We start from the raw sequence: 17,220 nt of genomic DNA, 5'->3' as shown, positions 1-17,220 counted from the left end.
ACCCAAGTCATAAGCGTAGTTTTGATTTCTTCAGGGGGGAGGGGAGGGGAAAATAGGGAGGGGCTGGAAATATTCTAAACTTGACCTACTGAACAGCAGGTGACATTTCCACATGCCCACCTGAATAAATGAAATATGTGGAGCACAGAAAAAGATGCCAGTTACAAGGTTATTTTCGAGAGAACAACCTGGAGAGAAGATGGCAGGAGAGCGGCCAGCCATAGCTTCTTGTCGTTTTCTAGCAAAGTCTGTTATCTTCCATATGAAAATTCCATCATAAGTGGAAGCTTCCATCTCAAGGATCTTCTGTTCCATGTCAGCCATTGCCAGGTCTTTTAATCCTATACTCCTTTCCAGCTGCTGGACCTAATGGTTGGAAAACACATTGTAGTCATTAGACCTACGTATCTGCTGCAGCTCCATAGGTATGATTGGGGTTTTGTTGACATCTTCTGACACAAATTCCATCAAGAGTGCCCTCAAGATTATGGGGAAAGCTAGAAAGAATATAATCTGCCACTGAAATCCAACTTGGCAAAACAAAACAATTCCAATTCTTCATGTGAATTTATTATCAATTTCTTGAAAAATAGAAATTTTCAAGAGATTTTTCTGGAGGCATCTCTACGGATTGTTCCTTGAAAGAATGTATTGTATTTAACTAGTGTTTATAGTACAAACCCTTTTCCAAATATCTGGGAATTGAGATTCTAGAGCACTAAGACTAAAAGAGATAACTCAAAAACTATGAAAGCTGGGGCAGCTAGATGGCTGAGTGGATAGAAAGCCAGGCTTAGAGATGGAATGTCCTACGTTCAAATTTAGCTTCAGATCTGTGAGACCCTGGGTAAGTCATTTAGTCCCAATTGCCTCGCCCTTACCTCTCTTCTGCCTTAGAACTGATACTTAGTACTGATTCTAAGACAGAAAGTAAGGATTTTTAAGGGAAAAAAATGAGAACAACACAGAAAACACAACTATGAATGTTGCTTCTATAGAACATCGTCAGACACCCAGCCCCAGGGATATTTCTACCATTGTGGTCAATGAGAAAGATGCAAAAAGTAGCAACAGTAGATTTCTACTTCTTGAAAACAACATAACAATTAAGGTAACAGCTAATGTTCACCTGACAAGGATTTTGGGAATAAGGAAATTAAGTCTTACGACACCTTTTTAGAAGCCTCTAGTCAGATAATCAGCCCCCAAGTTCATCACTGAAGTACAATAGTAACCTGTCACTAAGTAGCTGTGTGACCGTGGTTTCTTCACATATAAAATGGAATGGCTGGCCTAGATGACATCTAGTGTCTCTTCCGGCTCTAAAATTCTATGCTTCTGAAGTCCAAGATTTAAATAAGCAGTATGAATGGTCAGAGCACTAAACATGCAACACACATGGGGACATGCAAGCACAAATATAGTTCCAAAGGAAGAAGACCTTTTTGCAACTCCCCAACTTTACAGACCTTGCTACTGAGAGTTTCAATTTTCTCCTGGTCCAGGCGGTGCTGCCTGCTGCAAGCCTCAGCTGTCATGGACACTCTCTCTACTTCTCGGTTCAAGACACAGACAATGTTCTCAAAAGTGACTGTTTTTCTTTCCAAGGTTTCACATCTCTCCAACAGCTCTGTAGACTTGGACATCTCTGGCCCTAAGGCCAATGAGTTGTTTCCCCAGCCCCCCATGTCACCTTGGCCAAGGAGGGGACCAATGTCTCCATGGAAATGCCTGGCCTCAAGGACAAAGTTTAACAACATGCAGAGGTGCTCAGCTACTTTCTGATTTTCATGATCTTGCTGCTTCTCATTTTCCACCTAGAGAAAAGAGGGCCAGCTGTTAAGTGATTACAGCTTTCAGTAACAAAGATTTACAAAGAAGGGGATTACAATTCTAACTCAAGAAGTGAAATAAAGAAATATATTCACTTAAAGGACCTCAAAGATGCCTTAACATTTTTATTTTGTGATAAATTCTGGAGAAACAAAATTTTAAAACTGACCAATTATGCCCCCCCGCCCCCAACCCTCTTCAAGAATACCAGTATATCTGTTATTATTATTTTAAACTCTTATCTACTGTCATAGAATCAATTTTAAGTATTGGTTCCAAAGGAGAACAATAAAGGCTAAGAAATCAGGGTCACATCTAGATTTGAACCCACAACTTCCTGTCTCTAGTCCTGGCCATTGAGCCAGCTAGCTGCCCCCTGTGTATCCATTATTGATTTACAGGTAATTCAGTTACATTTTACACTCAAGATTCAAAACACATAAAATTCCAATTTGAAGTATCATGTAAAAATTTGAATATAATAAAAACTTATGGCAATTCTTTTTACTTTTCGAAATCAATGTAACTGACCAGATCATCTGTATTTTGAACATAAATATCTCTATCAATGTATAAAATATCTTCTTTTGAGGAGCTCAGATATAACTTTGGGGGCTTATCCCAGCCTTCAACAGAGCTCCTTTGCAAAAGACTAAATTTCTGCAGAGCTGATACTAACCCTCAAGTAAATTAATGTAGAGTACTTTTTCATATCTTAAGTTTCTACACTGCAAGTTTTACTTAAATCCTCATCTTGGTCCATGAAGTTTCCTTAATTGTATATAAATCAGGTCCATGAAGTTTCCTTAATTGTATATAAATCAATTTACCCTTTTAAGTCATAAAATCAGAAGTATTTGACAAATGGATTGGAAAGTTTCTTGTGTTAAAAGATAGATTGTATTATTTATAATTGTGTATACAGCATGCTCAACACAATGTGTTACTGGTGGTATGAGGCCAGATAGTCTCATAGAGGAAATTTTGCTTATTAAACCATTTTGTATTTATTTTTATACTGGTAATTTTATTGCATTATCATGACTATCTCTAAACATCTACATTCGGTGACTCAAACCTTACTTATTCTAGTAAGCTTTCCTGATGAAAAGCAGGTTAGCTCTTGGAACTGAATATTTTAAATTCATTCCATTATTATTTTGAGTCTTTTGAGCTTTATTTCCTAATTGTTTTTATGGCAAATTGCGTATATATTTTGTCTTTCCACCAAGTGTTAAGTTCTTTGGAGGGCTGAAACTGCTTGCTTCAAATTACTGTTTAAATTTTGAAAAGAAGCAATCCCATGACATGACAATCCCTTAGCATATAGAATGTTAGGAACCACATTAAGAGCTGTCAGATTTATTCATGAGAGTGTAAGATAAGGCATACATTTTATCTAAAATAATATGATCTTAACAAATTGAGACAGCAGAATAACAACTTCAGATGTAAGAGTCATTCTGGGTTTTGTAATGTTTTATCTCTTGAAACAGAAAAACCTATAAGGATAGGATTCAGTTATTTTCGATCTCTCTTTAAGAGCTAGACACTCAGCAACAGCCTTCTGCCACTCCAAATAAACTCACCATTTCAGTACAGCCAACAACATGGAATTTGCAAGGGCCTTTGCATTTGCCACAGGCCTTGACATGGTCCTGAAACTAAACAGAGAGAGAGAGAGAGAGAGAGAGAGAGAGAGAGAGAGAGAGAGAGAGAGAGAGAGAGAGAGAGAGAGAGAGAGAGAGAGAGAGAGAGAGAGAGAGAGAGAGAGAGAGAGAGAGAGAGAGAGAGAGAGAGAGAGAGAGAGAGAGAGAGAGAGAGAGAGAGAGAGAGAGAGAGAGAGAGAGAGAGAGAGAGAGAAAGACAACACATAAATGATTAATTCAACAAATATTAAGCATGTAGCATACCAGGTATATTAGCATCTTGAAAGTATTATTGATGTATTGATATTTTATCTTATGTGTTCATATACCAGACTCATGGCCATGTTACTTATTGATTATTGTATTTCCAAATCTTCAGTCCAAAGGACAAAAGAATTCCTGAGCAGGACATTATTTGCCACAGGGTCCTAGCTCCTACCTTGTTAGACCACTTCCATAGCAAGTCATATGTTCGATTAACCTCCTCCTCTTTGATTAAGTGATTGTCAATTGAACCAATGTTGAAACCTATGCCATGTCACATGTTCATTAGCTACCTCCCACTCCACATTCTTAAACTCTCCAATAAAAGTTCTGAGACACATGCAAATCTCTCTCTTTGAGAAGGATCACTGGAGCATGCTGGATCCCTTGTGTTTCAACTCTTTGTCTCTGAATCTTTATGTGCTAGGCACTAGGGAGATACAAAAACATGAAAAAGGAAACAGTCCTGATCCTCAAGGAGTTTTTGATTTCTTACTACAAGAATTGGACAAGTACACAGAAGAGCTTCCTTTCACAGAGGGGCAAGACATCAAAGGAGAAAGGTATCATCCTGCTTCCTCCTCCTTCTCAGCAGAGGACTTTGCCTCCTCCTTTATTGAGAAATAAAAGTTATCTATGAGGAGCTTCTTATTCCTTCATATTTGATACCTCGAAACTCTTTATATTATTTTTCCATTCCTTCTTTCTTCCTTTGCTCCAATCTCTGATAAATACATGACTCCTCTACTTGCTAAGTCCACCCTTCTACTTGTACTCTTTAAATACCATCCCCTGGTATTTCCAATGAGAAGCACATGCCTGTGATTGTTTCTCTCTTACATACATTTTCAATTTCTCCTTATGTATTGATTCCTTTCTTTCACTTTACACAAAGACTCAGGTTTCCTCCATCCTTGAAAAATTTTCACTTGTCCCTTACAACCCTATCATTTCAAAATTTCCCTTCCATTCACATTAAATCTTTTTATTTTTTTAAACCCTTACCGCCACCTTAGAATCAATACTATGTATTGGTTCCAAGGCAGAAAAGTGGTAAGGGCCTAGACAATGGGGGTTAAGGGACTTGCCCAGGGTCACACAGCTGGGAAGTGTCTGAGGCCAGATTTGAACCTAGAATCTCCTGTCTCTAAATCCATTGAGCCACCTAGCCCCCTATATTAAATCCTTTTTGACTGATTCATAGCCAAAAAAAAAAAACTCTCAGAAAAAGCCTTCTACATCTATCTTCTTCACTTCCATTTTAACTCCTTACTAGGTGGCTTTTGACCTAATTATAGAAACTGCCCTTTTTCTTCAAGTCTACCAAACAAATGCTAAAAATAAGTCTTTTTTGATCTTCATCCTTGACCTGCTGATCATTTCTTTTTTCATATTCTCTCCTTGTGTTTTCATAACACTATTCTCTTTTGGTTCTCAACTACCTATCTGAACACTAGTTAGTCCCCTTTGTTGGTTCTTTCCTTTCTTCCCCCTAATTACTGTCTAAGGCTCTGTCCTGGGTCCCTCTAGTCTTCTCTTTCTACATTTTATCTTGAAGAGTTCATCCACTCCAGTAGGCTTAATTATCAACTCTTCCAATTTTATGTATCCAGTCTCTTAGGAGTTCCAAACCCAAGTGTCTACTTGACATCTCTGCCAAATGTCCTGTGGGCATCTCAAAGACATGTCCAAAACGGAACTCATTACCTTCCCCTAATCTGTGTTCCTTTTCCAGTCAATCACTCAACAAGCATTTGTTAAATTTCTACTATATGTGCCAGGTATTGCATGAGGTGCTATCATACAAAGGCAATAATGAGCAGTTTTGGTTTTCAAGGAGCTCACATCCCAAACTACTCTATTTCACTTGAGGGCACCACCAATCTTCTAGGCACCTATAATCTTGGAGTCATTCACAACTCTTTATTCTCCATTACTTTTTATATATCTAATCGGCAACTAGGCTGAGTCAAGAAGATCTGATTTCAAATCCTGCATCAGATACTTACTAGTTATATGACCTGGACAAGTCTGCAAAATGGGGTTAATAACAGTACCTACTTCTAGAGCTGTTGTAATGATCAAAAGAGATGATGATTTCAAAGCACTTAGCACTGTGCCTGGCATAGCATAAGTGCTATATGTTAGTTATAGTATGAATGATGATGCACAGTAAAAATCCTTGATCAGCCAAAGTGAAATTGCATAGCAAATATATCTGGATTGGTTAAGGAAACTTATTAAAAATTGAAAAAAAAAATTAAAACTCATTAGGAGTCATTTCTAAAATATCAAGCCAGTATATGGTCCTGAGACTAGAATGAGCAAATGCCAAGAAAAAGCATTCCCACAACACCCCTGAAGAGGAGCTACTTGGGAGGGAGGAAAATGGCTCAGCTTTTGCCATGGCCTAGGTCATCTTTCCCATTCTTCCACTGGAGGGGGCCCTTACAACTTTCAAAGGTCCTGAGGATTTTGGACTTCCTATCTTCTCATCAGTGTCCTACCAACATTCCCCAGGACAGCAGCAGTCAGTGTGTGCATGGACAGCAGAATAGAGCCTGGATGTGATGCAGAAAAGCAAATTCGTGGTACAAGAAGCCCAGAAAATAACTTACACTAACTATGCCTAAGGCAAACATCTTGAGCACCCCAAGAAGAGGAGAAAAAAACTTTTAGCAACCAAGATGTGATCTCTAGGCTTGAGCCTGCATTCCCTTGTACTTGTGGGAGAATGTGTTGGACTGGTTTGGAAGATGTTTCATATCAACTGTTTTTACCTCACCTTCTACTAAATACTTCTTTCTAAAAGCTACTGAAGTTTGGGCTAAGTAAATGATAGTTACCTTACAATAAGGATGGAGAGAGGCTCTGGAATGGATACTTGCCAACATCTCAAAGTAAATTCTAGAGCGCTGAGAGAACCTTAGAGCCATGATCTGGGAACTAGTCTTATCAGTATGAGTAGAAGTATGCTACATGCATAGCATCTCATAATTATCCCTTTCTCTCCATTTATCTAGCCACCCACCCAGTCTAAAACCCACATCCTATTGGACTACTGAAATCATCTTTCTTCTGATCTTTACCCTCTGCAATTCATCCTCTACACATAGCCAATATAATTTGCCTAAAGCAAAGGTTTGACTCTCATTCTTCTTTTCAAAAATCTTGAGTGATTCCTACTGCCTCTGAGACTTACTAGTATTTATTTGGCATATACCACCTGTCAGGTACTGTGCTAAGTCTTGGGAATGCAAGATAAGTAATGAAAATAGTCCCTGTCCTCAACAAACTTACATTCTATTGGATAAAAGATGAATTCCTTAGGTTTTCATTTCAATAATCTGGCTGGATTTCACTTCACAATCTGGCTCCAGCCAATTTTCCAGCCTTTTTCATATTATTTCTCTTAGCCATCACAATGTTTGATAATACATGTTTTCCAACTACATACCATCAATACTGTTTGCTTCACTAATTATGAAGGTTGGAATGCTTCAATATAAGGGTAAAAATTTTCTCAAAGTTGTATACAGCCAGATATTTTGACAAATTATGATCTAGAAATGAGAAAAATTTCCTCAAAGGTAAATCAGCAATAGTCTTCAATATTAAACACTCCTCAGTTAGAGGAATAAAATATTATTCACCTCCACAGCAAGGGGAAATGCACATGGAACTACAAGATGAAGTAAATGAGTTTAATTTACTTATAAATTGAAAGAATCAATATGAGAATGAGATACCAAGTGAAGCTTTGCTGGGACACTTGAAATAGGTTATAACAACAACTGTTTAATATAGTTTAACTGAGAAGAAAGTAGAAACATGAACAGAAAAGCAAGAACTAAATGACATGATTCTTTCATAGGATCACAGAATTAGAACTGCAAAAGACATTAGAGATCATCTTTAGTTTAGTTTACAGATGAGGAAACAAAAGCCTAAAGAGGTTAATTATCTGCCCAAAAATGGCTTAAAGGAATATGGTCTGTAACTATCAAGGAATATTACCAAGCTCTAATTAAAAAAGAACATAAGAACAGAGATACACGGGAAACTCATACAAACTGATGAAGAGCAAAGTAAGTAGAACCAGAACAATATACATGATGATTTTAATAACATAAACAAAAAAGAAGTGTAATACTAAGCAGTTGTTTTGACCAATTCTGATCCTGGAGAAGGAAAAAGAAATTTCGGTAGAGATATAGGGGACTGTGGGTTCAGAATACTGCATATTTGGCCAGACATGGAAACTGTCAGATCATTTTGTTAAACAGGTACAGCTGGGGATTGAACTCAGGTTCTTTAACTCCAAATATAACGCTTTTCCCACTACTTCTTAATTTTAACATGATTTTATGACACTGGGGCCTTTGTTAAGCATGGTAATCAATCATCAGTGCTTTATTTCTCCATCTTTAAAATGGGAATGTTTACTGGTTTCACTGACTTAGAGGAACACTGTAATAACTATGAAGTAAATACAAATGAAAACTTTTGACCTACTTAGGGGAAAAATGCCATAAAACTCAGTGGATTATATAGATTTCCATCAACATTAATAATGCTATATACATCAAAACTGCAGGCAGAAGTAATGCTTTAGGAGCAAGATTTTTTTTTTTAATTTTACCTGCCATCTGAGAATTCATACTAAGTATTAGTTTCAAGGCAGAAGAGTGGTAAGAGCTGGGCAACTGAGGTTAAGTGACTTTGCCAGGATCACAGAGTTAGGAAGTATGAATCCAGATTTGAACCCAGGACCTCTCATCTCCAGGTCAGGCTCTCTATCCACTGAGCCATCTAGCTGTCCCCAAAGCAATGCTTTTAAAAAACTCCTATTTCCTCTTTTAATTATGGATAATTACCTTTAGTTTAAAAAAAAAGTCTATCCTAGTCAGTAATCTATCTTTTTTTTTTAAAGAATCTATTTCTTCTATTACTTATAAAAGTTAAGTATTTTGGCATACAATAGATACTCAGTAAATATATACTAAATGAATACAGCATTCAAATTCCTAGACAGATGACAGGTCAAAAGACCTCTTCTTCTAAAGGTTTCTTCAAGACATGTCTAGGACAATACAAGTGTCCTAAGAACATCTAAGCAGCTATCAGAAGAATCCCAAGTCTTGAAACAAATGACTATTTCCTAAAGTTTGTAGAACTTATTTGTCACCAAAAAATTATTTTTTTATTCACAAACCTTCAATGCTTTTGTTCCTGCTGTAATTATACTGAATTAACTGCTAAAATCTCACCTAGGATGCAATTCTCTTAAAATGAAATAATATTGTCTGGTAAGTTATCACAGGACTAAAAATAACGCAGGGGCAATAATGAGTAATCAGCCTAGAAAGACAGACTAAAGCCAGTGTATGACTTTAAATGGCAAATATAGGTGTCCTAGAGACAATCAGGAGCTACTAAAGCTTCCTGAAGAGAGGAGTGACATAGTCAGACTTGTGCTTTATGAATATAAATTTGGCAGCCATGTGGAGGATGAAATAAAGAGGATAACCTTCATGTGAGAAGAACAATTAGAGAGGCTATGGCAATACTCGAGTAGAGACAAGTGCATAAAAGATACACGAAACTAAGTGCTAAATAAGGTCCAAGGTAAAATGTAGGAATCACGTAATAGAAAATTTGCTGAAAAAAAATTTTTTAAAAAACATTTAAAGAAAATCATTAGAACAAGTCACTTGGCTATTTGCATGTTATAATTTTTACTGGAAAAATAAGAACTTCTGTTTTTTGACACTGCACTACCAATATACTGCCAATGGAAGGATGATATACATTTCTACTCATTACTGCTCTTATTTGCAAAGCCTGCAAGTGGGCCAATCATTTTTTTTTCTTTTCTGGGTCTCTTAAGGTCTGAGTCTATATTGTTTAAATGTCATTCAATATAAATGAAACATTTACAAGATGAATAACATTCTGATATCCTCAGTCTAAAAATATATGAAAGAAACTCAACTCACTTTCTCTCGAAGAATTTTCTTCTTACCACAGCCTTCACAAGTCAAGGGAAACTTGGGACAGATCTCATCATGGGCCTTCAACAAAAGAAATAACAAGAATCATTAAGGATAACAGTCAGAACTGACCCTGGACTGAATTTCTTCTCCCCTAAATCAGCTTCTCCATTTTCCCCTAATCCTACATAAAATAGCCCACCTGGGAAAGAAGATTAATCAATAAGTCTTGAAAAATTCTTCCATTTATAGCTTGTTTCTTTTTATTTTTATTGACATGCAAAACACACTTCCATATTGGTCATTGTTGTAAGCATACATAACCAAACCCCCAAAATAAAACCAAAGATAAACTGATGTGAAAGACAGTTTCAACAATTCTTTCTCTGGAGGTGGATAGTATTCCCTGTCACAGGCATTTCAGGATTGTCCCAGATTATTGTGTTGCTGAGAATAGCCAAGTTTTCACAGATAATCACCGGCCAATATTGCTGTTACTGTATACAATTTCTTTTTCTTTAAAAAAAAAATCCTTATCTTCTGTTTAAAAATAAATACTAAGTACTGGTTCTAAGGCAAAAGAATGGTAAATTTAGGCAAGTGGGATTAAGTAACTTGGCCAGGGTCCCATGGCTAGGAAGTGTCTGAAGTCACATTTGAACCTAGGACCTCCCATCTCCAGGCCTGCTGCTCTATCCAATGAGCATTTATATAGTCTCTTAAAACCATGAAAAAAGGTCTCTTCCCATGAGACTGATATCTGAATCTTTTAAATACAGAAATTGAAACCCTTTTCAAGGGGCTTCTATTTACAAATGTTGCCATGACTATTTAAGCCTAAATTTAATTTCCCAGGTAGCTAAGTAAGTAGCACAGGGGATTGAGGAGAGGAAGGGAAGTGCGGGGGCAAAGGGTAGAAAAGGAAAGGGAGGGAAGGAAGGAAGGGATGGAGGGAAGGGAGAGGGAGAAAAGGTGAGAAATTAAGAAACTTCCTAGGTCAAAAACTTGTTGGCTCTAAACTAAGAGGTTTAGGGAGTGAGAGCTAAGGAGAGCATTTCATCTTTCCTGTCAAAGCTCCTTAGAAAGCAAGTTTGCCAAAGGTTCTGAAATCAGCATGCTACACCCTACTTAAAGACTTCCCGGGCTAGTCAACAATATTCCTATAGGTTTAGGTGCTTTATATAACCACATTGAAAGAAATATCAGTAATCTAAGGACAATTACTAACATTTTAGCTTGCCTTTACTACAAACACCATATATATAAATGTTCCCAAAAATCTTAGTGCCATTTTAAGCTAATGAATATTAATAGCTTAAAACTACACTAAGACTTTTTGGGGACACCCTTTATATGTCAGGTCTTATTTTTAAGTTAGTTCTCCTTGTACTCCTTTAATGCATTTCTTCTCTATCTCTGCATTTAGCACAATGCTGGGAACATAGTAAAGACTTAACAAATGTTTGGTGATTAATTTATATTTATTAAAAAGTAACTGTGATTAAAGGATTTCAATAGGCAATTATCAAGTAAAGAAATCCAATCGACCTGTAGTCATATGGAAAAAAAATCTTCCAAATCCCTAATAATTAGAGAAATACAAATTAATGAAATTCTGAGGTTCCACCTGACCCCTATCAGATTGATAAATGAAAAAAGAAGATGGAAAAAAGGCACAACAATACACTGTTGGTGGAGCTGCAAATTGATAGTCATTCTGAAATGCAATTTATAACTAGCCCAAAAAGTTACTAAACCTTGCATTCCCTTTAACTCAGCAATACTATTATGATGCTTACATCCCAGTAAGTTTCATAAAAAGAGGAAAAAAATGAAAAATACATAGTACAATATATTTTCAGTAGCTCCTCCTGTAGTGGCAAAGAATTGGAAACTAAAGGGGTGTCAATCAGCTGAACAATGGCTGAACCAATTATGGTATATAAGAATGTATTGAATGGAAATAGGTCTTGATCAACGACACACGTAAAACCCAGTGGAATTGCTGCTTGACTATGGGAGGAGGGTGGGAGAAGGGGAGGGAAGGAATATGATTCATGTATCTGTGGAAAAATATTCCTAAATAAATAACTTCAATTCTTAAAAAAATGAATGTATTGTGCTTTAAGAAATCAAAGAGAAGGCCTCAGAGAGACCTGGAAGATGTGCTTGGATTGATTGAGAATGAAGTGAGCAAAACCAGAAGAACAATTTATACTATACTATCTATTTTATAAAAACCAACAATTCTGAAAGAATTAAGAACTATTTAATGATCAAGTCTGATGGATTAATTGGATTAATATGTAAAAAGAGATATATGTCTTTGGATATTGTCAATATGAAAATATGTTATGCTTAACTATGCTTATATGTTGCAAGAGTTTTGGTTTTTCCTTTTTGTTTTTTCCAGTGGGGGAGGTAAAAGAGTAGAAGGAAAGAAGATAGAAATTCTGATTCATACACCTTGTATTGTCACTCATAAACCTTCAATCTTTCTATTCCTCAAATATTCCTACTAAATGAAACAAAATGGCTAAAACTCTTTGGAAACAAGATGTTTCCTATTAACACTGGTCTAATAAAATAATAAAGTTCATTTGGAAAAATAAAAAGTCAAGAATATAAAAGGAAATAATGAAAAAAATTTAAGGAAGGAAGTCTAGAAGTTACAGATTTCAAACTATATTATAAAGGAGTCAAAACTATCTAGTACTGGATGATAGAATTAATAGATCCGTGACACTGTGTAATTAATTTCTGTACCCTTAAACTACGATTCCCAGCACAAACATGTGAAAGAAAGCGGGGTGCTGGGAATCCTAGTTCAAGGGTACAAAAATTAATTACACAACATAGAAGAGACATACAACAGTTGTAAAAGAGTATAGCAACCTTATATTTGACAAAGATAAAGTTCCAAGTTTTTGGAATAAGAATTCATCATTTGGTAAAAATTGTTGAGAAAACTAGAAAGCAGTCTAGCAGAAACTAGATAAAGACAAATACATTACACCATTTACCAAGATAAGATCAAAATGGATACATGACTTAGGTATAAAGGGAGATATAAATGAATTAGAACAACAGAGAATATATTAATTATCAAATTTCTGGATCAGAAAAAAATTTGAATAAATGATAGAAAGCACTGTGAAATGTAAAATTGATCATTTTGAATACATTAAATTGAAAAAGGTTTTGTATAATTAAAACTAATGTAGCCAAGATTAGAAGGAAAACAGTAAGTTGGGGAAAAATTTTATGAACAGTTTCTTGAATACAGGTTTCATTTCTAAAATATATAGAAAACTGTCAAATATATAAGAATAATGAACCATTCCTCAATTGATAAGAGTCAAAATATATGAGCAGGAAGTTCTTGGATAAAGAAATCAATGCAATGTATAACTATATGAAAAACTGCTCCAAGTCATTATTGATTAGAGAAAAATGCAAATCAAAACAACATTGAGTTATCATCTCAGACTTATCAGATTGGCTAACCATTTTGGAGAGGAATCTAGAATTATACTCAAAGAGTTATAAAACTATGTATATCTTTTGACACAGTAATACATTATTGAGTTTATTTCCTAAGATGATCAAGGAAAAAGAAAAAGAAACTGTGTGCTCTAAAATATTTATAGCAACTATTTTTGGGGCAGCAAAGATCTGAAACCTGAGGGATGCCCATCAATGGTTGATAGTATATAATTGTAATGGAATAGTATACAGTAAGAAATGACAAACAAGAAAAATCTGGAAAGACTATGAAGTGATGAAAAGTGAAGTTCAAAGAACCAGGAGAATGTTATATACACAGTAATAATAATAATAATAATGTATGATAATCGACTGTGAATGACAACTATTATCATGAACAAGGCAAGCATTCAGGACAACCCCAAGAGGCTCATGATGAAAAAGGCTATCGACTGCCAAAGAAGGGACAGAATCTGAATGCAAATTGAAGAATACCATTCTTCACTTTATTTCCTTGAAAATTTTCTCTAGTGTAAGTAATATGTGTCTTGTTTCAAAAAATGATTAACAGGGAAATATGTATCATATGATAATATATGCACAACCTATGTCATATTATGTGCTCTTCTGGAGAGGGGAAAGAGGTGGGAGGAAAGGGAGGAAAAAAAAGAATGATAGATTCTTGGACATAGCTAATGTAAGAATGTATTTCTCTTGGATAATCTTTAGTATCATATCATTGTTACATATCATGTTGTTATATAAAAGGTAACTCCAAAAATATATTAAATCACATCTTTTGGCTACCTGTTTTTATTGTTCCAATAAATCAGTTACCAAGTTAATTAGCAATTGTTTTTGTTCTATATAAATACTAAAAGAGCTTGAACCAAACCCCTAAAAGTATTGCCACCAGAATCTTTTTTTAAAAAACCATTTATCTGCTTTATGACAAAATACTTTTAAGATTATAAAATGTCAGATGTTAGAAAAGAGAACTGAGCAATTTTTTTAACACATTCACTTCTACCACAATCAAAAATAATACCAATGTATCAATGGACCATCTCAAATAATCTTCTATTGCATGTCTATCAAACTCCCCACTCCCATAGATCATTTTCTACTCACTCCATTCAAAATTAAATTTTCTATACAATCACTCAATCTAACAATACCAAATCCAAGGCAACTGAATAGATTTCATGTGCATCTGTTTCAAGTCCAATAACTGACTTTTACAACCAGCACAATGATTTCATATTGAGATCACCTCCAGAAGTCTAACACGAAGTATGTATTTAAATAAAAGTTTGTTGAACTGAACTGTAAAAGACAGGAAAGAAAACAGGAACAAAGGAAAGCTCTCAATTGCACTGCCTTCATCACATAATAGGGCCCATGTTTTTTAAAAATCAACCAGGATTCCTAGTGAAGATAAAGACTGCTTAATCTGAAGGTTGGTTCTAGAAGGCATTGCTCTCTGCTTATGTTCTCTTGCCCACCACCTCCAACTCCAATGTCAGTTTTTTCTGAGCCCCACTGCAGCCTTAAGTTTGGGATCCAAGGAGAGTACCGCAAGATTGTATCAGGTTTTCCAACACAGAATATCATAGATGGTCTCCAACCAATTAATTTTTTCATCTTGAAATAATCACAGGGCATCACAAGAAATGCCAAATGGAGCATGAAAACATTTCAAGTACTACAGTCACTTTTACATATCCAAAACTTAAGTCATGCTGCCTACCACACAACTCACCCACAGTGCAATTCTTTGTTTAGAGAACAAAGATGAATAAAAATAAAAAATAAAACCACAAAAAAAGAATACTTTGCAGATTTAAAAACCATCAAGGTTACTGTATTACTTGCATACTATTAATAACCTACCAGCATTTTATAATTAAAAAATAACTCAGTTTTAGGGTCCCCAAAATTATCATCTCTCTTGTTCTACTGAATCTATCATCACAGATCATCACAGATCCTAAATCAGTAAATTTGGGTGAAAAGGCAGAACTAATGTGATGTGACCAAATGACTCCTGCTTTGGGTCTCGTACCTTAATATCAGGATAGTAGAAAAGAGCTTTGCAGTATCTGCAGTTGAGGCTTCTCTTTGGGCATTCCCGCTCAGAATGATGCTCCTTCTCACCCAGTTTGATCATCCACTTACATGCTGGGCACTCGATTAGCATGAATGAGCAGTGTCCTTCATGGCAGCTCTGTGGCAACAAAGGGAGTAGGTTCAATAGAGCAAACAATGGGAGGCTAACTGGGAGTCACTGATATAGAGATCTGCTGTTTTATCAGCCAACTTAACTAACTCCCTGACAGTGCCACACAAGAAGAGGGTCCTATGTGTATACACCCTCATTTTCTTATTCTGGAATTAGGTTTAAAATGCTGCTCTAAAGACACTAATTGCAAACTAGTCAAGACTGGACTGCAGTGATGGTCATAGGCTGGAGGAATGCTTCTTCTTTTGCATTTTTCAGTAAATCAGAGAATGGACAAAATGAACAAGTTGATCAACAAAAATTCCTTACTGATATGGCTGGGATAGCTGTAGAAAAAATAAAATTATCAAAATATGATCTTATGATACATTGAAAGGGAAAACCAAAATGAGAAGAATGATGAAATCTCCTCCAGACTTTACTGAAGAGGAAACAGAACCATCACCTCTTTTTAAATCCATCAAGTAGATACCTTTAGAGCTGTTGGTTGTGGCAGCAGCTAGAGGAATAAATTCTTTTCTTTTCACATGCACTTTCCCATTTTTTTAGAGTAATAGAACTCTAGAAGAATAGTCCTCAGAAGAAGCATGCCTCTCATACCATCAACAGCCCAGAGAGTTAGGCAAGGGAGATATTCTCCTTTTCTCAGTGTTTGTTTAATTTTCTGTTAGATTTTTCCACTATCTGGGCTCCTCACTTTTATGTTACTCAAACCCTCAACAGGCATACTTTTGATCTGCTATCTAACATTGTCATTTCTTCCTCTAGGTGTTCAGTTTAGCTCACAGTGCCAAGCTACCAAAGACCAAATGCCAAATTCCCAAATGTGTCTGTCGAAGGGAAACATCAAGTTTTAAAGAATGTAAACTATTTTTTACTTTCATTTTATTTATTTATTATCAAAAACCACCACCATTACCTTCTGTCTTAGAATCAGTACTATGTATTGGCTCCAAGGCAGAAGATCAGTAAGGGCTAGGCAATGGGGCTTAAACGATTTGCCCAGGGTCACACAGCTAGGAAGTGTTTGGGGCCAGATTTGAACTCAGGACCTCCAATCTCCAGGCTTGGCTTTCTGTCTGCTGAGCCACCTCACTGCCTCGATGCCTTTCATTTTAAAAGGCTCAACCCACCAATCTGCCCTTATCATCACTTCTGTAAGCCAGAGGCTCCCTTCTAACACCCACGGCAGCTGCTCTGAAGACAATTAATATGATTTTAGCCAGAGTCAAGAAAATGTAGTTGAGTCAATGCAATTTCAATTACTGAGGGGAAAAAAATCCCTCCATATATCTATACTACTAACAATTAGGTTAGTAGCATTAGTTAGAGGTTAGGCACTGTTCCCTACCTATACCTTTGCTGTTCTTCTTCACCTATTCCTGTTTATCGCCTTCTCTTCTCATATTTGCTTTATTTCAAGTATTTTAAAATTTTCTCCATTTTGCCACCAACCTAATTGTCCCTGTATTAATCTTTCCTTAAAATAAATTTTTTCATAAAACTTTTTATTCATTTAGTGTATAGTAAGTGTTTTTTTTTTAAATTGTGATAAGCATTGTGAATAAATTTTTTAAAGGCAGGCTTACTTGTAGTTCCTGTCCTCAAGGAATTTACCATCTTACCAGAGGGACAAGTATACTTATGTGAAAACAAAAACAAAAACAATCCAAGGCAATATACAGGGTATCTCCTAGTCTTAGGGCAGTTTTTAACTTTTAACAGTTTAAAACTTCAAAAACAGCAGTAAGAC

The 17,220-nt window shown here is 35.8% G+C and overlaps 1 protein-coding gene across 5 annotated transcripts in view; it reads right to left on the bottom strand.

Annotated features, from left to right (window-relative positions):
• TRAF2 (TNF receptor associated factor 2) overlaps positions 1–17,220 on the bottom strand; it is a 65,031-nt gene that overhangs the window by 4,541 nt on the left and 43,270 nt on the right. For 2 of the 5 annotated variants that reach the window (XM_007475391.3, XM_007475393.3), the window contains 5 exons: positions 15,291–15,452; positions 9,746–9,820; positions 3,423–3,497; positions 1,470–1,817; positions 189–366 (listed from right to left, as the gene is read on the bottom strand). In XM_007475391.3, coding sequence (XP_007475453.1) covers positions 189–366; positions 1,470–1,817; positions 3,423–3,497; positions 9,746–9,820; positions 15,291–15,452 — 838 coding nt within the window. Of the gene's footprint in view, positions 1–120; positions 367–1,469; positions 1,818–3,422; positions 3,498–9,745; positions 9,821–15,290; positions 15,453–17,220 lie in introns of all 5 variants that reach the window. The other 3 variants (XM_007475392.3, XM_056812728.1, XM_056812727.1) reach the window with 2 other exon arrangements.

This window comes from Monodelphis domestica, chromosome 1, assembly GCF_027887165.1.
Source record: "Monodelphis domestica isolate mMonDom1 chromosome 1, mMonDom1.pri, whole genome shotgun sequence".
NCBI lineage: Eukaryota > Metazoa > Chordata > Mammalia > Didelphimorphia > Didelphidae > Monodelphis > Monodelphis domestica.
This window is presented reverse-complemented; position numbering and strand designations above follow the sequence as displayed.